At 47.1% G+C, this 22481-nt stretch overlaps 1 protein-coding gene across 2 annotated transcripts in view; it reads left to right on the forward strand.

The window, feature by feature from the left end:
• Positions 1-22481, forward strand: part of MACO1 (macoilin 1) — a 137328-nt gene that overhangs the window by 63962 nt on the left and 50885 nt on the right. For both annotated transcript variants that reach the window (XM_063954170.1, XM_063954169.1), the window contains exons 5-6: positions 460-638; positions 881-1367. In XM_063954170.1, the coding sequence (XP_063810240.1) occupies positions 460-638; positions 881-1367 (666 nt within the window). The remainder of the gene's footprint in view (positions 1-459; positions 639-880; positions 1368-22481) is intronic.

The following is a 22481-nucleotide window of genomic DNA, read 5'->3' on the forward strand; positions in this document are numbered from 1 at the left end:
ACATTTTTAATCTTTTTATTTTTTTTATTTGCAAGAAAAGTATCTGAGCTGTCATTTGCTTAATATAATAACTCAGTTGCTGACGGTATCATGTGTGTTTACAGAATGCTTTTCCAGAAAAGCATACAGTTCTGAGGTAGTGACAGCTAGGTTTACATTGAAATAATAAAATTTTTGCATGGGAATCACTTCAGCTGATACAACTCTGTCCTCAAGTTATTTTAAGGAAGTCATCTGCAGTGTATTTCATTGGTAAGCTGTACAAATGACCATTCACGATTTGCATGTTTATTAAACATAGTTAAATTATGGTATTTGTTTACAGCTGTGTGAATGTTTCGTTTTTGGTGGGTGGGGTAGGTTGGTCAATATTTAGGAATATGAGGCCTAGTAAAAAAAAACAAGTACAAAACATCAATGTGTAATTCTGTTTATTTGTTTTTATATTTTGGTTTACAGTATTGGTTATCCTGTAGTCACTTTAGGCTTCGGGTTCAAAAGCTACGTCAGTTATAAGATGCGGTTAAGAAAACAGAAAGAGGTACAGAAAGAAAATGAGTTTTATATGCAGCTCCTGCAACAAGCACTGCCCCCAGAACAACAGATGTTACAGAGACAAGAAAGGGAAGCCGAGGAAGGTAAGTACTTTCAAAAACAGGACATGCATTGATTTACTCACAATTACTGTAGGTTAGTTCTACATTGTAGCGGCAGAATTGAAATGAAAATATCTCTTAACCTTGTTAACATTTACTGTATTGTATCTCCTACATGGTCTTGCCAGCATCACTTCGTGGTATGCATGGTTAGAGCATCTAGCCTTTCACAGTAGTAACTTTTTTTTTTTTTATTCCCCCCCCCCCCCCCTTAAACACTGCAGCCGCCAAGGGTTTATCTGAAATGGATTCTACAATACTGTTACAGCACAATGGGATCTCGTCAAATAAAAAGATTTCCAGCACGTTACCAGAGCTGGAATATAAAGAAAAGGGCAAAGACAAGGATGTGAAAAGACACAATTTAGGGATTAACAACAACATCCTGCAGCCTACAGACTCTAAAGTACAGGAGATTGAATATATGGAGAATCATATCAACAGTAAGCGACTGAATAATGACTTAGGGAGCACAGAAAACCTCTTAAAAGAGGACACGTGCACCACTTCTTCTAAGAACTACAAGAACACCACAGGGACAGCTAATTCATCTCCTCGGAGCCACAGCTCGTCTAATGGGAGTATCCCCTCCTCAGTGTCCAATAAAAATGACAAGAAGAAATGCACTAGTAAAAGCCCAAACAGTCACAAAGATCCCATGGAGAACTGTATCCCAAACAACCAGCTTAGCAAGCCAGATACTTTAGTAAGGTAAGAGACTTACAAATTGTACCTAACTGTGAAATGTTGCATTATTCTCTCTTTAGACTAGTCTCCCAACAGAAAAGTATACTTTACTTTTTTTTTTTTTTTTTTGTGCTAGCTTGTGCATAACTTCAGTGGTGTCAGTTTTGGACATAAACAAGACAAAGTGGCTTTTCATCTTCATTGTCTCTATTCATATCACCTTTGTGTAATCCTACAAATTGTAACCATGTGTCCATCCTTCCTATAATCTAGAAAACTTCTCAAGAATTTTTGTAGGGAAAAATCTAGATAGGTCTGTAGCAGCGTGATTGTGGCTGCTGGGCCTTACCAAGGCATGCTTGTAGTACTAGTACGATTTGCCCCTTTCTACACTGTTTCAACCCATTGGGCCGATAAGCGTGTGAAAACTGTCAAATTGGGTCATTTACTTCCGATTCCGATGCGTGGTCCCCCATATTGTCACTGCGGCACCAAGGATACATCATGCCGGAGCAGTGAATGGGATCGCGAGTGAAACATTGTGTGCAAAATGATCACATACGATGTATCGTATGCGATATAGCTCTGGCAGGGAGTTGCCGAGGTATCGCATGTGCCCATTCACATAAGTCCCCGCACCAGACTCCAAAGCTATGATTATTATTATTTTTTGTTTTCGTCAGACGCCAATTAACATACCAGTATATTTTTGTAAGCCCATGTGGATAATAATAAGATTTTACTCACCGGTAAATCTATTTCTCGTAGTCCGTAGTGGATGCTGAAAACTCCGTAAGGACCATGGGGAATAGCGGCTCCGCAGGAGACTGGGCACAATTAAAGAAAGCTTTAGGTCACCTGGTGTGCACTGGCTCCTCCCACTATGACCCTCCTCCAAGCCTCGGTTAGGACACTGTGCCCGGACGAGCTGACATAATAAGGAAGGATTTTGAATCCCGGGTAAGACTCTTACCAGCCACACCAATCACACTGTACAACTCGTGATACAATACCCAGTTTAACAGTATGAAAACAACTGAGCCTCTCAACAGATGGCTCAACAATAACCCTTTAGTTAACAGTAACTATGTACAAGTATTGCAGACAATCCGCACTTGGGACGGGCGCCCAGCATCCACTACGGACTACGAGAAATAGATTTACCGGTGAGTAAATTCTTATTTTCTCTGACGTCCTAGTGGATGCTGGGAACTCCGTAAGGACCATGGGGATTATACCAAAGCTCCCAAACGGGCGGGAGAGTGCGGATGACTCTGCAGCACCGAATGAGAGAACTCCAGGTCCTCCTCAGCCAGGGTATCAAATTTGTTTAATTTTGCAAACGTGTTTGCCCCTGACCAAGTAGCAGCTCGGCAAAGTTGTAAAGCCGAGACCCCTCGGGCAGCCGCCCAAGATGAGCCCACCTTCCTTGTGGAATGGGCTTTTACTGATTTAGGATGCGGCAGTCCAGCCGCAGAATGCGCCTGCTGAATTGTGCTACAAATCCAGCGAGCAATAGTCTGCTTAGAAGCAGGAGCACCCAGCTTGTTGGGTGCATACAGGATAAATAGCGAGTCAGTTTTCCTGACTCCAGCCGTCCTGGAAACATAAATTTTCAAGGCCCTGACTATGTCCAGTAACTTGGAGTCCTCCAAGTCCCTAGTAGCCGCAGGCACCACGATAGGTTGGTTCAAGTGAAAAGCTGATACCACCTTAGGAAGAAACTGGGGACGAGTCCTCAATTCTGCCCTATCCATATGGAAAATCAGATAAGGGCTTTTACATGACAAAGCCGCCAATTCTGACACACGCCTGGCCGAAGCCAAGGCCAATAACATGACCACTTTCCACGTGAGATATTTTAGATCCACGGTTTTAAGTGGCTCAAACCAATGTGATTTTCTCTAACGTCCTAAGTGGATGCTGGGGACTCCGTAAGGACCATGGGGAATAGCGGCTCCGCAGGAGACTGGGCACATCTAAAGAAAGCTTTAGGACTATCTGGTGTGCACTGGCTCCTCCCCCTATGACCCTCCTCCAAGCCTCAGTTAGATCTCTGTGCCCGAACGAGAAGGGTGCACACTAGGGGCTCTCCTGAGCTTCTTAGTGAAAGTTTTAGTTTAGGTTTTTTATTTTCAGTGAGACCTGCTGGCAACAGGCTCACTGCATCGAGGGACTAAGGGGAGAAGAAGCGAACTCACCTGCGTGCAGAGTGGATTGGGCTTCTTAGGCTACTGGACATTAGCTCCAGAGGGACGATCACAGGCCCAGCTTGGATGGGTCCCAGAGCCGCGCCGCCGGCCCCCTTACAGAGCCAGAAGGCAGAAGAGGTCCGGAAAATCGGCGGCAGAAGACGTCCTCGATTCCTACATTTCCTGCAAACAGGAGTGTCTATGGGCCTGAAATTGGGGTCCATTAAGGTTCAAATTTCGGCCCTGTCAATTTTCTTCCAAAAAGAACTAGCTTCAGTCCCTGAAGTTCAGACGTTTGTAAAAGGGGTACGGCATATACAGCCTCCTTTTGTGCCTCCAGTGGCACTTTGGGATCTCAATGTAGTTTTGGGTTCCAAAAGTCACATTGGTTTGAATCACTTAAATCTGTGGAGTTAAAATATCTCACATGGAAAGTGGTCATGCTGTTGGCCCTGGCCTGGGCCAGGCGCGTGTCAGAATTGGCGGCTTTATCCTGAAAAAGCCCTTATCTGATGTTCCATTCGGACAGGGCGGAATTGAGGACTCGTCCTCAGTTTCTCCCTAAGGTGGTTTCAGCGTTTCACCTGAACCAACCTATTTGTGGTGCCTGCGGCTACTAGGGACTTGGAGGACTCCAAGTTGCTAGACGTTGTCAGGGCCCTGAAAATATATGTTTCCAGGACGGCTGGAGTCAGGAAATCTGACTCGCTGTTTATCCTGTATGCACCCAACAAGCTGGGTGCTCCTGCTTCTATGCAGACTATTGCTCGTTGGATTTGTAGTACAATTCAGCTTGCACATTCTGTGGCAGGCCTGCCACAGCCAAAAATCTGTAAATGCCCACTCCACAAGGAAGGTGGGCTCATCTTGGGCGGCTGCCCGAGGGGTCTCGGCTTTACAACTTTGCCGAGCAGCTACTTGGTCAGGAGCAAATACGTTTGTAAAATTCTACAAAATTGATATCCTGGCTGAGGAGGGCCTGGAGTTCTCTCATTTGGTGCTGCAGAGTCATCCGCACTCTCCCGCCCGTTTGGGAGCTTTGGTATAATCCCCATGGTCCTTACGGAGTCCCCAGCATCCACTTAGGACGTTAGAGAAAATAAGAATTTACTTACCGATAATTCTATTTCTCATAGTCCGTAGTGGATGCTGGGCGCCCATCCCAAGTGCGGATTGTCTGCAATACTTGTACATAGTTATTGTTACAAAAATCGGGTTATTATTGTTGTGAGCCATCTTTCAGAGGCTCCTCTGTTATCATGCTGTTAACTATGTTCAGATCACAGGTTATACGGTGTGATTGGTGTGGCTGGTATGAGTCTTACCCGTGATTCAAAATCCTTCCTTATTGTGTACGCTCGTCCGGGCACAGTATCCTAACTGAAGCTTGGAGGAGGGTCATAGGGGGAGGAGCCAGTGCACACCAGATAGTCCTAAAGCTTTCTTTAGATGTGCCCAGTCTCCTGTGGAGCCGCTATTCCCCATGGTCCTTACGGAGTCCCCAGCATCCACTACGGACTATGAGAAATAGAATTATCGGTAAGTAAATTCTTATTTTAAGAAACTCAACACCACGTTGAGATCCCAAGGTGCCACTGGAGGCACAAACGGGGGCTGAATATGCAGCACTCCCTTCACAAACGTCTGAACTTCAGGCAATGAAGCCAGTTCTTTCTGGAAGAAAATCGACAGAGCCGAGATCTGTACCTTAATGGAGCCTAATTTCAGGCCCATAGTCACTCCTGTTTGTAGGAAATGCAGAAATCGACCTAGTTGAAATTCCTCTGTTGGGGCCTTTTCGGCCTCACACCAAGCAACATATTTCCGCCATATGCGGTGATAATGCTTTGCAGTTACATCTTTCCTGGCTTTAATCAGCGTAGGAATGACTTCCTCCGGAATGCCCTTTTCCTTCAGGATCCGGCGTTCAACCGCCATGCCGTCAAAAACGCAGCCGCGGTAAGTCTTGGAACAGACAGGGCCCCTGCTGCAGCAGGTCCTGTCTGAGCGGCAGAGGCTATGGGTCCTCTGAGATCATCTCTTGAAGTTCCGGGTACCACGCTCGCCTTGGCCAGTCCGGAACCACGAGTATTGTTCTTACTCCTCGTTTTCTTATTATTCTCAGTACCCTTGGTATGAGAGGCAGAGGAGGGAACACATAAACTGACTGGTACACCCACGGTGTCACCAGAGCGTCCACAGCTATCGCCTGAGGGTCCCTTGACCTGGCGCAATATCTCTCGTTTTTTGTTTAGGCGGGATGCCATCATGTCCACTTGTGGACGTTCCCATCGATTTGCAATCAGCGTGAAGACTTCTGGATGAAGTCCCCACTCTCCCGGGTGGAGGTCGTGCCTGCTGAGAGTCTGCTTCCCAGTTGCCACTCCCGGAATGAACACTGCTGACAGTGCTAGTACGTGATTTTCCGCCCATCGGAGAATCCTTGTGGCTTCTGCCATTGCCATCCTGCTTCTCGTGCCGCCCTGTCGATTTACATGGGCGACTGCCGTGATGATGTCTGACTGGATCAGTACCGGCTGGTTTTGAAGCAGAGGCCTTGCCTGACTTAGGGCGTTGTAAATGGCCCTTAGTTCCAGAATATTTATGTGTAGGGAAGTCTCCTGACTCGACCATAGTCCTTGGAAGTTTCTTCCCTGTGTGACTGCCCCCCAGCCCCGAAGGCTGGCATCCGTGGTCACCAGGACCCAGTCCTGTATGCCGAATCTGCGGCCCTCTAGAAGATGGGCCTTCTGCAGCCACCACAGCAGAGACACCCTGGTTCTTGGAGACGGGGTTATCAGGCGATGCATCTGAAGATGCGATCCGGACCACTGGTCCAACAGGTCCCACTGAAAGATTCTGGCATGGAACCTGCCGAAAGGAATTGCTTCGTAAGAAGCCACCATCTTTCCCAGGACCCGCGTGCAGTGATGCACCGATACCTGTTTCGGTTTCAGGAGGTCTCTGATTAGAGTTGACCGCTCCTTGGCTTTCTCCTCCGGGAGAAACACTTTTTTTCTGGACTGTGTCCAGGATCATACCCAGGAACAGTAGACGTGTCGTCGGAACCAGCTGTGATTTTGGAATATTCAGAATCCAACCGTGCTGGTGTAGCACCTCCTGAGATAGTGCTACTCCCACCAACAACTGCTCCTTGGACCTCGCCTTTATTAGGAGATCGTCCAAGTACGGGATAATTAAAACTCCCTTTCTTCGAAGGAGTATCATCATTTCCGCCATTACTTTGGTAAACACCCTCGGTGCCGTGGAGAGTCCGAACGGCAGCGTCTGGAATTGGTAATGGCAATCCTGTACCACAAATCTGAGGTACTCCTGGTGAGGATAGTAAATGGGGACATGCAGGTAAGCATCCTTGATGTCCAGGGATACCATGTAATCCCCCTCGTCCAGGCTTGCAATAACCGCCCTGAGCGATTCCATCTTGAACTTGAATTTTTTTATGTATGTGTTCAAGGATTTCAAATTTAAAATGGGTCTCACCGAACCGTCCGGTTTCGGTGCCACAAACAGTGTGGAATAGTAACCCCGTCCTCGTTGAAGTAGGGGCACCTTGACTATCACCTGCTGGGAATACAGCTTGTGAATTGCCTCTAGCACAGCCTCCCTGCCTGAGGGTGTTGTCGGTAAGGCAGATTTTAGGAACCGGTGGGGTGGAGACGCCTCGAATTCCAGTTTGTACCCTTGAGATACTATTTGCAGGATCCAGGGATCCACCTGTGAGCGAGCCCACTGATCGCTGAAATTTTTGAGGCGGCCCCCCACCGTACCTGGCTCCGTCTGTGGAGCCCCACCGTCATGCGGCGGACTTGGAAGAAGCGGGGGAGGACTTTTGCTGCTGGGAACCTGCTGTTTGTTGCAGCCTTTTTCCTCTGCCTCTGGACAGAAAGGACCCGCCTTTTCCACGCCTGTTTTTCTGAGTCCGAAAGGACTGTACTTGATAAAACGGCGCCTTTTTAGGCTGTGAGGGAACATGGGGTAAAAATGCTGACTTCCCAGCAGTTGCTGTGGAAACTAGGTCCGAGAGACCATCCCCGAATAACTCCTCACCCTTATAAGGCAAAACTTCCATGTGCCTTTTTGAATCTGCATCCCCTGTCCACTGGCGAGTCCATAAGCCTCTCCTAGCAGAAATGGACAGTGCACTTATTTTAGATGCCAGCCGGCAGATCTCCCTCTGTGCATCTCTCATGTATAAGACTGAGTCTTTAATATGCTCTATGGTTAGCAGAATAGTGTCCCTGTCTAGGGTGTCAATATTTTCTGACAGGGAATCTGACCACGCAGCGGCAGCACTGCACATCCACGCTGACTCAATAGCAGGTCTAAGTATAATGCCTGAGTGTGTATATACAGACTTCAGGATAGCCTCCTGCTTTCTATCAGCAGGCTCCTTGAGGGCGGCCGTATCCGGAGACGGTAGTGCCACCTTTTTAGACAAACGTGTGAGCGCTTTATCCACCCTAGGTGGTGTTTCCCAACGTGACCTATCCTCTGGCGGGAAAGGGAACGCCATAAGTAACTTCTTAGAGATTACCAATCTTTTATCAGGGAAAGCCCACGCTTCTTCACACACTTCATTTAATTCTTCTAATGGGGGAAAGACTACGGGTAGTTTTTTCTCCCCAAACATAATACCCTTTTTAGTGGTACCTGGGTTTATATCAGAAATGTGTAACACCTCTTTCATTGCTTCAATCATGCAACAAATGGCCTTAGTGGACATTAGACTAGACTCATAGTCATCGACACTGGTGTCAGTATCCGTGTCGACATCCACGTCTGCCATCTGAGGTAGCGGGCGTTTTAGAGCCCCCGATGGCCTTTGAGACGCCTGGACAGGCACGAGCTGAGAAGCCGGCTGTCCCGCATTTGGCATGTCCTCAAATTTTTTGTGTAAGGAGTCGACGCGTGCACGCAATTCCTTCCATAAGTCCATCCACTCAGGTGTCTGCCCCGCAGGGGGTGACATCCCTTCTATATGCAACTGCTCCGCCTCCTCCTCATTATCCTCATCAAACATGTCGACACAGCCGTACCGACACACCGCACACACACAGGGAATGCTCCAACAGAGGACAGGACCCCACAAAAGCCCTTTGGGGAGACAGAGTGAGAGTATGCCAGCACACACCAGAGCGCTATATAATGCAGGGACTAACTGAATTATGTCCCCTATAGCTGCTGTTATATATATACTGCGCCCAAATTTAGTGCCCCCCCTCTCTTTTTTACCCTTTTCTGTAGTGTAGACTGCAGGGGAGAGCCAGGGAGCTTCCTTCCAGCGGAGCTGTGAGGGAGAAATGGCGCCAGTGTGCTGAAGGAGATAGCTCCGCCCCTTTTTCGCGGACTATTCTCCCGCTTTTTTCTGGATTCTGGCAGGGGTAATTATCACATATATATAGCCTCTGGGGCTATATATTGTGGTATTTTTGCCAGCCAAGGTCTTTTTATTGCTGCTCAGGGCGCCCCCCCCTAGCGCCCTGCACCCTCAGTGACCGGAGTGTGAAGTGTGTATGAGGAGCAATGGCGCACAGCTGCAGTGCTGTGCGCTACCTTGGTGAAGACTGATGTCTTCTGTCGCCGATTTTCCGGACCTCTTCTTGCTTCTGGCTCTGTAAGGGGGACGGCTGCGCGACTCCGGGACCGAACACCAAGGCCAGTTCCATGCGGTCGGTCCCTCTGGAGCTAATGGTGTCCAGTAGCCTAAGAAGCCCAAGCTAGCTGCAAGCAGGTAGGTTCGCTTCTTCTCCCCTTAGTCCCTCGCTGCAGTGAGCCTGTTGCCAGCAGGTCTCACTGTTAAATAAAAAACCTAAATATATACTTTCTTTCTAGAAACTCAGGAGAGACCCTAGTGTGCATCCAACCTCGGCCGGGCATAAAATCTAACTGAGGCTTGGAGGAGGGTCATAGTGGGAGGAGCCAGTGCACACCAGGTGACCTAAAGCTTTCTTTAATTGTGCCCAGTCTCCTGCGGAGCCGCTATTCCCCATGGTCCTTACGGAGTTCCCAGCATCCACTAGGACGTCAGAGAAATACCAATTCCGCATAATTAGGATCCAATATGGTAATCAAACAAAAGACATTAGCGCTGTGAGGGAACAACGCTAACCATTACGACAACTGTGCTACCCATACCATATAATCTCCCATTGTTTGAGAAGTTGTGTGTGTCTGTGTGTGTGTTTATTTTTTTTTTAAATGTGTATGTACAGTGCATCCGGGAAGTATTCACAGTGCTTCGCTTTTTCCACATTTTGCTATGTTACAGCCTTATTCCAAAATGGAATAAACTTATTTCTCGGACGTCCTAAGTGGATGCTGGGACTCCGTAAGGACCATGGGGATTAGCGGCTCCGCAGGAGACTGGGCACAACTATAGAAAGCTTTAGGACTACCTGGTGTGCACTGGCTCCTCCCACTAAGACCCTCCTCCAGACCTCAGTTAGATTCTTGTGCCTGGCTGAGCTGGATGCACACTAGGGGCTCTCCTGAGCTCCTAGAAAGAAAGTATATTTAGGTTTTTTATTTTACAGTGAGATCTGCTGGCAACAGACTCACTGCAGCGAGGGACTAAGGGGAGAAGAAGCGAACCTACCTAACAGGTAGTAGTTTGGGCTTCTTAGGCTACTGGACACCATTAGCTCCAGAGGGATCGACCGCAGGACCCGACCTTGGTGTTCGTTCCCGGAGCCGCGCCGCCGTCCCCCTTACAGAGCCAGAAGCATGAAGAGTCCGGAAAATCGGCGGCAGAAGACTTCGGTCTTCACCAAGGTATCGCACAGCACTGCAGCTGTGCGCCATTGCTCCTCATGTACACCTCACACTCCGGTCACTTATGGGTGCAGGGCGCTGGGGGGGGGGGCGCCCTGAGGGCAATATAAGACACCTTGGCTGGCAAATCATCACAATATATAGTCCCAGGGCTATATATGTGATAAATTACCCCTGCCAGAATCCATAAAAAAGCGGGAGAAAAGTCAGCCGAAAAAGGGGCGGGGCTTCTCCCTCAGCACACTGGCGCCATTTTTTCTTCACAGTGCAGCTGGAAGACAGCTCCCCAGGCTCTCCCCTGTAGTTTTCAGGCTCAAAGGGTTAAAAAGAGAGGGGGGCACTAAATTTAGGCGCAATATATGTATACAAGCAGTTATTTGGGGAAAAATCACTCAGTTATAGTGTTAATCCCTGCATTATATAGCGCTCTGGTGTGTGCTGGCATACTCTCTCTCTGTCTCCTCAAAGGACTTTGTGGGGTCCTGTCCTCAGTCAGAGCATTCCCTGTGTGCGCGGGTGTCTGTACGGCTGTGTCGACATGTTGGGATGAGGAAGGTTACGTGGAGGCGGAGCAGAGGCCGATAAATGGGATGTCGCCCCCTGTGGGGCCGACACCAAAGTGGATGGATAGGTGGAAGGTATTAACCGACAATGTCAACTCCTTTTACATAAAAGGCTAGATGACGTACAGCAGTGGGACAGCCGGCTTCTCAGCCCGCGCCTGCCCAGGGGTCTCAAAGGCCATCAGGGGCTCAAACGCCCGTTACCTCAGATGGCAGACACAGATGTCGACACGGAGTCTGACTCCAGTGTCGACGAGGTTAAGACACATACACAATCCACTAGGAACATCCGTTACATGATCTCGGCAATGAAAAATGTGTTACGCATTTCTGACATGAACCCCAAGTACCACATAAAAGGAGTTTTATTTTTGGGGAGAAAAAGCAGCCAGTGTTTTGTTCCCCCATCAGATGAATGAATGAAGTGTGTAAAGAAGCGTGGGTTCCCCCGATAAGAAACTGGTAATTTCTAAAAAGTTACTGATGGCGTACCCTTTCCCGCCAGAGGATAGGTCACGTTGGGAGATATCCCTTAGGGTGGATAAGGCGCTCATACGTTTGTCAAAAAAGGTGGCACTGCCGTCTTAGGATACGGCCACCTTGAAGGAGCCTGCTGATAAAAAGCAGGAGGCTATCCTGAAGTCCGTATATACACACTCAGGTTATATACTGAGACCTGCAATTGCCTCAGCATAAATAGTGCTGCTACAGCGTGGTCTGATACCCGGTCAGATAATATTAATACTCTAAGACAGGGATAATATTTTGCTAACATAGAGCATATTAAAGACGTCGTCTTATATATAAAGGATGCACAGAGGGATATTTGCCGGCTGGCATCCAGAATTAATGCAATGTCCATTCTGCCAGGAGGGTATTAGAAACCCGGCAGTGGACAGGTGATGCTGCCTGTAAAAGGCACATGGAGATTCTGCCTTATAAGGGTGAGGAATTGTTTGGGGATGGTCTCTGGGACCTTGTATCCACAGCAACAGCTGGGAAGAAAATTTTTTACCTCTGGTTTCCTCACAGCCTAAGAAAGCACCGTATTTTCAGGTACAGTCCTTTCGGCTTCAGAAAAGCAAGCGGGTCAAAGGCGCTTCCTTTCTGCACAGAGACAAGGGAAGAAGGAAAAAGCTGCACCAGCAGCCAGTTCCCAGGATCAAAAATCTTCCCCCGCTTCCTCTGAGTCCACCGCATGACGCTGGGGCTCCACAGGTGGAGACAGGTGCGGTAGGGGCGCGTCTCGGGAACTTCAGGGACCAGTGGGCTTGCCCACAGGTGGATCCCTAGGTTCTGCAAATAGTATCACAGGGATACAGGCTGGAGTTCGAGGCGACTCCCCCTCGCCGTTACCTCACATCAGCCTTGCCTGCTGCCCTCGGAGAAAGGGAGGTAGTACTGGCGGCAATTCACAAGCTGTACTTCCAGCAGGTGAAATCAAGGTACCCCTCCTTCAACAAGGCCGGGGTTACTATTCCAAAATGTTGTGTTACTGAAACCAGACGGTTCGGTGAGACCCATTCTAAAATTGAAAGCCTTGAACACTTATATACGAAGGTTCAAGTTCAAAATGGAATCGCTCAGGGCGATTATTGCAAGCCTGGAGAATTTCATGGTATCACTGGACATCAAGGATGCTTACCTGCATGTCCCTATTTACCCTCTTCACCAGGAGTACCTCAGAATTGTGGTACAGGATTGTCATTACCAATTCCAGACGTTGCCGTTGGTCTGTCCCCGGAACCGAGGTAATGGCCGAAATAATTATCCCGTACTTGGACAATCTCCTTATAAAGGCGAGGTCCAGGGAGCAGTTGTTCGGCGGAGTAGCACTATCTCGGGAAGTGCTACAACAGCACGGCTGGATTCTGAATACTCCAAAGTCGCAGCTGGTTCCTACGACGCGTCTACTGTTCCTGGGTATGGTTCTGGACACAGAACAGGATAAAAAGAGTTTCTCCCGGAGGAGAAGTCCAAGGAGTTGTCGTCTCTAGACAGAGACCTCCTAATATGTATACAGGTGTCTGTGCATCAATGCACGCGAGCCCTGGGAAAGATGGTAGCTTCTTACGAAGAAATTCCATTTGCCAGGTCCCATGCAAGGATTTTCCAGTGGGATCTGTTGGACAAGTGGTCCGGGTCGCATCTTCAGATGCATCGGCGGATAACCCTGTCTCCAAGGGCCAGGGTGTCGCTGTTGTGGTGGCTGCAGAGTGCTCATCTTCTAGGGGGCCGCAGATTCGGCATTCAGGACTGGGTCCTGGTGACCACGGATGCCAGCCTTCGAGGCTGGGGGGCAGTCACACAGGGAAGAAACTTCCAAGGCTATGGAAAAGTCAGGAGACTTCCCTACACATAAATATTCTGGAACGAAGGGCCATTTACGATGCCCTAAGTCAGGCTAGACCCCTGCTTCAACACCGGCCGGTGCTGATCCAGTCAGACAACATCACGGCGGTCGCTCATGTAAACCGACAGGGCGGCACAAGAAGCAGGATGGCGATGGCAGAAGCCACAAGGATTCTCCGATGGGCGGAAAATCATGTGTTAGCACTGTCAGCAGTGTTCATTCCCGGAGTGGACAACTGAGAAGCAGACTTTCTCAGAAGACACGACCTCCACCCGGGAGAGTGGGGACTTCATCCAGAAGTCTTCCAAATGATTGTACACCGTTGGGAAAGGCCACAGGTGGACATGATGGCGTCCCGCCTCAACTAAAAGTTACAAAGATATTGCGCCAGGTCAAGGGACCCTCAGGCGATAGCTGTGGACGCTCTGGTAACACCGTGGGTGTACCAGTCGGTGTATGTGTTCCCTTCTCTGCCTCTCTTACCCAGGGTAATGAGAATAATAAGAAGGAGAGGAGTAAGAACTATACTCATTGTTCCGGGTTGGCCAAGTAGAGCTTGGTAACCAGAACTCCAAGAAATGATCTCAGAGGACCCACGGCCTCTGCCGCTCAGACAGGACCTGCTGCAGCAGGGGGCCTGTCTGTTCCAAGACGTACCGCGGCTGCGTTGGACGGCATGGCGGTTGGACGGCATGGCGGTTGAACGCCGGATCCTGAAGGAAAAGGGAATTCCGGAGGAAGTTATCCCTACGCTATTTAAAGCTAGGAAAGAAGTGAACGCAAACCATTATCGCCGCATATGGCGGAACTATGTTGCGTACTGTGAGGCCAGGAAGGCCCCAAAGGAGAAATTTCAGCTAGGTAGATTTCTGCACTTCCTACAGTCAGAGGTGACTATGGGCCTAAAATTGGGTTCCATTAAGGTACAGATTTTGGCTCTATCGATTTTCTTCCAAAATTGAACTGGCTTCACTGCCTGAAGTTCAGACTTTTGTTAAGGGAGTGCTGCATAGTCAGCCCCCGTTTGTGCCTCCAGTGGCACCGTGGGATCTCAACGTGGTGTTGGATTTCCTGAAGTCGCATTGGGTTGAGCCACTTAAATCCGTGGAGCTATAATACCTCACGTGGAAAGCGGTCATTCTGTGGGCCTTGGCGTCGGCCAAGCGTGTATCAGAATTGGCGGCTTTGTCATACAAAAGCCCTTATCTGTATTTTATATGGATAAGGCGGAATTGAGGACTCGTTCCCAATTCCTTCCTAAGGTGGTATCCGTTTTTCATGTGAAACAACCTATTGTGGTGCCTGCGGCTACTTGGGACTTGGAGGATTCCAAGTTACTGGACGTAGTCGGGGCCCTGAAAAGTATGTTTCCAGGACAGCTGGAGTCAGGAAAACTGACTCTCTATTTCTCCTGTATGCACCCAACAAGCTGGGTGCTCCTGCTTCTAAGCAGACGATTGCTCGCTGGATCTGTAGCACGATTCAACTTGCACATTCTGCGGCTGGACTGCCGCACCTTAAATCTGTAAATGCCCATTCCACGAGGAAAGTGGGCTCTTCTTGGGCGGCTGCCCGAGGGGTCTCTGCTTTACAACTTTGCCGAGCTGTTACTTGGTCGGGTTAAAACAAGTTTGATACCCTGGCTGAGGAGGACCTAGAGTTTGCTCATTCGGTGCTGCAGAGTTATCCGCACTCTCCCGCCCGTTTGGGAGCTTTGGTATAATCCCCATGGTCCTTACGGAGTCCCAGCATCCACTTAGGACGTCAGAGAAAATAAGATTTTACTCACCGGTAAATCTATTTCTCGTAGTCCGTAGTGGATGCTGGGCGCCCATTCCAAGTGCGGATTGTCTGCAATACTTGTTTATAGTTATTGCCTAACTAAAGGGTTATTGTTGAGCCATCTGTTGAGAGGCTCAGTTATATTTCATACTGTTAACTGGGTATAGTATCACGAGTTATACGGTGTGATTGGTGTGGCTGGTATGAGTCTTACCCGGGATTCAAAATCCTTCCTTATTGTGTCAGCTCTTCCGGGCACAGTATCCTAACTGAGGTCTGGAGGAGGGTCTTAGTGGGAGGAGCCAGTGCACACCAGGTAGTCCTAAAGCTTTCTTTAGTTGTGCCCAGTCTCCTGCGGAGCCGCTAATCCCCATGGTCCTTACGGAGTCCCAGCATCCACTACGGACTACGAGAAATAGATTTACCGGTGAGTAAAATCTTATTTTTTTTTCCCCTCAAAATTCTACACACAATATCCCATAATTACAACGTGAATTTTTTTTTTTTTTTTTTGTGATTTTTCAAATTTATTAAAAATAAACTAAGAAATCACATGTACATATGTATTCACAGCCTTTGCTATGAAGCTCAAAATTGAGCTCAAGTGCTTTTGGTTTCCACTGATCATCCTTGAGATGTTCCTACAGCTTAATTGGAGTTCACCTGTGGTAAATTCAGTTGATTGGACATGATTTGGATAGGTCTATATACGGTCCCACACTTGACAGTGCATGTCTGAGCACAAACCAAGCATGAAGTCAAAGGAATTGTCTGTAGACTTCAGAGACAGGATTGTCTCTAGTCACAAATCTGGGTAATGGTACAGAAAAATATCTGCTGCTTTTGAAGGTCCCAATGAGCACAGTAGCCTCCATCATTCGTAAACGGAAGAAGTTCAAAACCACCAGGACACTTCCTAGAGCTGGCCGTCCGTCTAAACTGAGCGATCAGGGGAGAAGGGCCCTAGACAGGGAGGTGACAAAGGACCCGATGGTCACTCTGTCAGAGCTACAGCATTCCTCTGTGGAGAGAGGAGAACCTTCCAGAAGGACAACCATCTCTGCAGCAATCCACCAATCAGGCCTGTATGGTAGAGTGGCCAGACGGAAGCCACTCCTTACTTGGTAAAAAGCACATGGCAGCCCGCCTGGCGTTTGCCAAAATGCACCTGAAGGAGGCTGACCATGAAAAACAATTCTCTGGTCTGATGAGACAAAGATTGAACTCTATGGCATGAATGCCATGCGTCCTGTTTGGAGGATACCAGGCACCGGTGTTTTGAGGAACCAGGCCAATAACTTCCCTACAGTGAAGCATGGTGGTGGCAGCATCATGCTGTGGGGATGTTTTTCTGGGAGACTAGTCAGGATAGATGGAAAAACGGATTCTTGTGGAGTGATTAACACCAACTCCTGGCGCAAATAATTTTAGAAATTAATACTTATCCGTACATCAGCTGCACATACTAAAGGACTGGCAAAATCCCCAAAGACACAAAAAGACAGAAAAATACTAGTATATTGCGCTTGATGTACTGATTAAATAAAATATAAAATATATTCATATAATTGTGTCTGCTTTTACTCAAATTAGCACACATAATATGTTTGTGGGATGGCTAGTGTTCGACTAAATCTGGAACTAAGGAGCCATTCAGTAAGTTCTATAAGCCAGGGAAGATGTGCCATCACATTATGTTTGAAATGTCAGAAGTTATTTTTAAGCACTTTGGCTATACCTAGATCAGTGGGATATGGAACCTATGTACCCGATTTGTGCTATGAGAAGTCCAGACTGGTGCTGGAACAGGTTTTTATCGGCCTAATCGCATATAAAGCCAGAAATAATACCTTTAAAACAGTAGTTCTCTTGATTTGTCTAGGCCAAGCTATGGGTCTGTACTGGTTTTGAATTCCTGATTTAAAAGCTGATGGTTGCTTTACTTGTGCTCAATTCAGTTCGGCACAAATTGAAGAGCACCGGGAAGTAGCTCCCGGAGCTATTCAATTCAGCACGCTGTTGAGCCTAGCTGGGGTGCGAGTAGAAATCTGACAAAACTACTTGCGTAATGCTGTTTTTTGTCCTTAGCGCGGTGGAAACAGCATCACACCATGCACGTAAGTCATAGAATGCCTGTTCTCGCAACTAAACACAGAGAACCTGCATTCTCTGACATAAGGCGCTAATTAAATAGCTCTGGCGTTATTCAATTTGTGGTGAATTGAATCAATACCATTATTTCCTTGGCATACTACATAATATACAATATTAAGGATTATTAGTATCCAAAAATAGGAATTGGTACAGAAAGCACTTTTCTAGACTAAAATGTATTTATTAATGGATGGGTGCAACAATTCTTCCTTTTTGTTCATCTTTTCAAAGGCACTTTGAACTATTGCAATTATTGAGGTCAAGTCAATTGTGACGCGTGACACCTGCTGGCTGTCTAAAGCAGGGGTCGAGAACCTTTGGCTCTCCAGCTGTTGTTGAGCTACACATACCAGTATGCCTTGCTACAGTTTTGCTATTTGGCCATGCTAAAACTGTTGCAGGGCATGCTGGTATGTGTAGTTCAACAGCTGGAGGCCCGAAGGTTCCCCATCCCTGGTCTAATGGAATGAGCGTCTATCTGAGCTATTCAGTTGTTTCTCCGATAGATGCCTGTTAGCCGCAGCAGTCACACTTCCTTGTAACCTCAGGAGGCGTGAGAAAAAAGTGTTTAAAGTCCTTCGTTTAGGCGCCCAAAGTAACCAAACCTGGACTAGAGATGCACATTCAAGCACCTTAGATTGCTTTAGCTGCTTTGGGCGGTATTCAATTCTTTTCACCCCCTTCCACACCCGTTCTGTTTCTGCTGACGGGCGTAGTATAATCATTTCAGCTCGCTACCCCTGGGGTAGCGAGGGCGCCCAACCCTTTACGCAGCTAAACCTGATTACTATGGGCACGATATGCGTGATAACGGGTCTCCTTTTAGAAAGGAAACTGGGCGTGATATATCATTTGAATAACGCCCTTTGAGTGGCTAAACCTGGAGCTGTCAGACGTTTTAACTGGTAATGGGTATCTGATCGGAGCATCAATTGAATAGCTCCAATAGACGCCCATTGCTGTAGATGCACAGCAGGGGGCACAGGAAACAATAGAAGCCCTGCTTGACCAGTTTACAAACCTAAGCTCATATTAATAGCCAATATACAAAGCGGCTACAATCCTGTTCAGTATGGTAGAAATTGTATACTTCATGGATAGTACTTTGATCTATTGTCTGTTTAGTGCACAGTAACACCCCTTTTCCATTACCACTAAAACCCTGGTTACTGTCGCAGCTCAGTGGAAAACGGTTAATCCGGGTCCAGTGACTCTGTAATCCAACCCGGCTAGTTTGTAGGTGTGGTCCTGGGAAGGAGCAGGATTAAAGGGCAGTGTGAACTGGTAAGCCAGGTCTTCCGACCTGGCTACGGTTTACAGTATGGGGAGGATGGCAATGCTGCTTTCTGCAGCGATGACACTATCAGGAGCAAGTGACGTCAGGGGGTGGAGCCGGAGTCTCACTTCTCACTGCAGCTGAGACTCCCAGAGGCTACTGCACCTGTGCAATGTCGGCTCCAACCTGGGAATAATTCAGGTCAGAGCTACGTTGGAAAGGGGCGGGTTATTCCACAACTCAAAACTGTTTTCAGACTGACCATTTTCAGATTGTGATGAAATTTGGTATAATAGATGCTGCAATGGGTGTAAAGAAAACCCCCAAATTTTAGGTTGATCAATGGTTTTAAAGTTATGCCTTTTTAATATGCAATTTTTTCACAAAAAATGTGCTATTAGCGTTTTTTTAAATTGCATTTGCCGCTCACCTAATTGAGCTAAAGAGTTGGACAGTGTCTTATTTTAAACCTTTTTATGGTCTTTCATATGATCTATAACACAGCAGTATGTTTCCATAAAAAATTAAATCTTTTCATAAACAAAATTTTGATTCTCAAAAAGCCAATATTTACAAAAAATAAAAAGTTGCTCATACGGTTAATAAATCACCAAAGTTTTTATTTTGTGATTATGATGGGAGCACATGCTATAAGAGCTTTCATTTTTAAGTGATTCATGAAAATTGTATCTTAAAAATCAACAAATATTTTTTCCACTTCACTACGTTAGAGGAATGCATGTTCCTCTTCAGGTGTGTCTGGGGATGAGATTCTACAGACAGTGCCTGCTCCCACTTCTGTGCAGGTGCATAAACGTAAGTGGAAAGATACTTCAGTTGTGTTGACCGGGCCCACCTTTTACATTTTCCCGGACCACTACAAGTGTTCCAGGGATAGGCTAAGTTTGGGTGGGATTTAAATAGTGAAGAAAAGGCCATTGGTCACGAAGTTAAGCCCACCCAAACCTAACCTGTTCCTGATTTTTTTTTTTTTTTTTTTTTTATAACTGAAAGCTATTGTAGCATGTGATCTCATCACAGTCCCAAAAAAAAACTTTGGGGATTTATTAACAGTATGAGCAGTTTACAATTTAAAAAAACAACAACTGCTCATACTGTTAATAAATCCCCAAAGTTTTATTTTGGGACTGTGATGAGATCACATGCTACAAGAGCTTTCAGTTTGTAATTCATGAAAATAGTATTTCAAAAATAAAATAAAATCAGGAACAGGTTAGGTTTGGGTGGGCTTAACTTAGTGACCAATGGGCTTTTCTTCACTGTTTAAATCCCACCCAAACTTATCCTGTCCCTGGAACACTTGTAGTGGTCCAGGAAAATGTAAAAGTTGGGCTCAGTCAACACAGCTGAAGTATCTTTCCACTTACGTTTATGCACCTGTACAGAAGTGGGAGCAGGCGCTGTCTGTAGAATCTCCTCCCCAAAAACACAACTGAAGAGGAACGTGCTTTCCTCTAACGTAGTGAAATGGAAAAAATATTTGATTTTTAAAATACAATTTTCATGAATCACTCAAAAATGAAAGCTCTAACAGCATGTGCTCCCATCATAATCCCAAAATAAAAACTTTGACTTATTAACCATATGAGCAATTTTTTTTTTGTTGTTGTAAATATTGGGTTTTTGAGAATCAATTTTGTCTTTGAAAATGTTGTTTAATTTTATGGAAACATACTGCATATGAAAGGCCATAAAAAGAGGTTTAAAATGAGGCATTGCCCAACTCTCTAGCGCAATTAGGTGAGCGGCAAATACAATTTAAAAAAAGTTAATATAACATTTCTCTTACGTCCTAGAGGATGCTGGAGACTCCGTAAGGACCATGGGGTATCGATGGCTCCGCAGGAGACATGGGCACTATAAAGCTTTAGAATGGGTGTGCACTGGCTCCTCCCTCTATGCCTCTCCTTCAGACCTCAGTTATTTCCTGTGCCCAGTGGAGACTGGATGCACTGCAGGGGAGCTCTCCTGAGTTTCTCTGAAAAAGCTTTTGTTAGGTTTATTATTTTCAGGGAGCACTGTTGGCAACAGGCTCCCTGCTTCGTGGGACTGAGGGGAGAGAAGCAGACCTACTTCAATGATAGGCTCTGCTTCTTAGGCTACTGGACACAATTGGCTCCAGAGGGAGTCTGAACACAGGTCTCACCCTGTAGTTCTTCCCAGAGCCGCGCCGCCGCCGTCCTCACAGAGCCGGAAGATAGAAGCCGGGTGAGTATAAGAAGAAAAAACTTCAAAGGCCGCAGAAGACTTCAGATCTTCATGAGGTAACGCGCAGTGGTAACGCTGCGCGCCATTGCTCCCAGCTCTCACACACAGGCACCACAGTAATGGTGCAGGGCGCAGAGGGGGCGCCCTGGGCAGCATTAATATACCTCACATAACACTGGCAAAGTACTTATATACACTAAAAGTATATATATTCAGAATCCCCCGCCAGTATAAAGAATTAGAGCGGGAACGAAGCCCGCCGTCGGGGGGCGGAGCTTGTTTCCTCCAGCACTAACCAGCACCATATTTTCTCATCAGCATACAGAGAAGCGGCCCCGGACTCTCCCCTGCTGTTAGTTAATACAGAGGGTCAAAACGAGGGGGGGGACACGTTTATTGGCGCAAAATATGTGGTGTTTTACACTTGTAATAAAAAGCGCTGACAGACTGGGTTTTTTGTCTCGGTATACAATGGCGCTGGGTGTGTGCTGGCATACTCTCTCTCTGTCTCTCCTAAGGGTCTTATGGTGGGTCAGTCTCCATTATATTAGGTATCCCTGTGTGTGTGTGTGTGGGGATGTCAGTACGTCTGTGTCGACATGTCTGAGGTGGAAGGCTCATATAGGGAGGAGGCAGAGCAGATGATTGTGGTGTCTCCGTCGGCGCCGCCGACACCTGATTGAATGACTAATGTGACTTTATTACAAAGTTTGGACAAAGTTGAGTCCAAGGATTAAAGCAGGTAGTCAATCCATAGCTTTTACTGTGTCACAGGGCCTTTCGGGGTCGCAGAACCGTCCCTTTTCACAGGTAGTAGACACCAATACCGACACGGATTCTGACTCCAGTGTCGACGGTGATGATGCTAAGTGCACCCAAGGGTGGACAAGTGTATTCAATATATGATTGTAGCAATTAAAGATGTTTTGCATATCACTGGGGACCTTTCTGTCTCTGACACAAAGGTCGGCATGTTTAAGGGAAAGAATCCTGAGGTAACTTTTCCCCTATCTCGCGTGCTGATCGCCCTGTTTGATAAAGCTTGGGAAACTCCAGATAAGAAACTGCAGATTCCCAAGGAAATATTATGGCGTAACCTTTCCACTCCCAGGACAGGTTACGGTGGGAATACTCTCCCACGGTTGACACGGCATTTACGCGCTTGTCGAAAAAGGGGGGTGCTACCTTCCCCTGATACGGCAGCCTTTAAGAGTCCTGCTGATTGCACACAGAAAACTACCTTAAAATCAATTTATAGGTGCCCTACTAAGGCCGGCAGTAGCGTCGGCATGGGTGGGTTGTGCAGTTGCAGCGTGGGCAGATAACTTGTCATCTGACTGACACCCTAGAAAAAGATGCCATTTTGGGTGACCTTGGGTCACATTAAAGACGCAGCATAATATATGAGAGAAGCTGCGAGTGATATTGGGCTGTTGGGTTCAAGAGCCAATGCCATGGAGATCTCCGTTAGACGGTCCCTGTGGACCTGCCAAGGGACAGGTATGCTGTTTAAAAAAAAAAAAAAAAAAAAAAAAGGACTTTGCCTTACAAAGGTTAAGTTTTATTTGGGGAGAGCATCGCGGATCTGGTAACCACAGCGACCGCGAGTAAATCTACTCTTTTGCCTTATGTTCCCCCACAGGAAAAGAAAACACGGCAATATCAAATGCAGTCCCTTCGGTCGCATAAGTTCAGAAAGGGTCGGGGCTCTTCCTTCCTCGCCAGAGGTGTAGGTAGAGGGAAAAGAACACCAGCTACGGCTATTTCCCAGGGACAAGAGTCTCTCCGGGCAGTGAT

Source organism: Pseudophryne corroboree, chromosome 2 (genome assembly GCF_028390025.1).
Source record: "Pseudophryne corroboree isolate aPseCor3 chromosome 2, aPseCor3.hap2, whole genome shotgun sequence".
NCBI lineage: Eukaryota > Metazoa > Chordata > Amphibia > Anura > Myobatrachidae > Pseudophryne > Pseudophryne corroboree.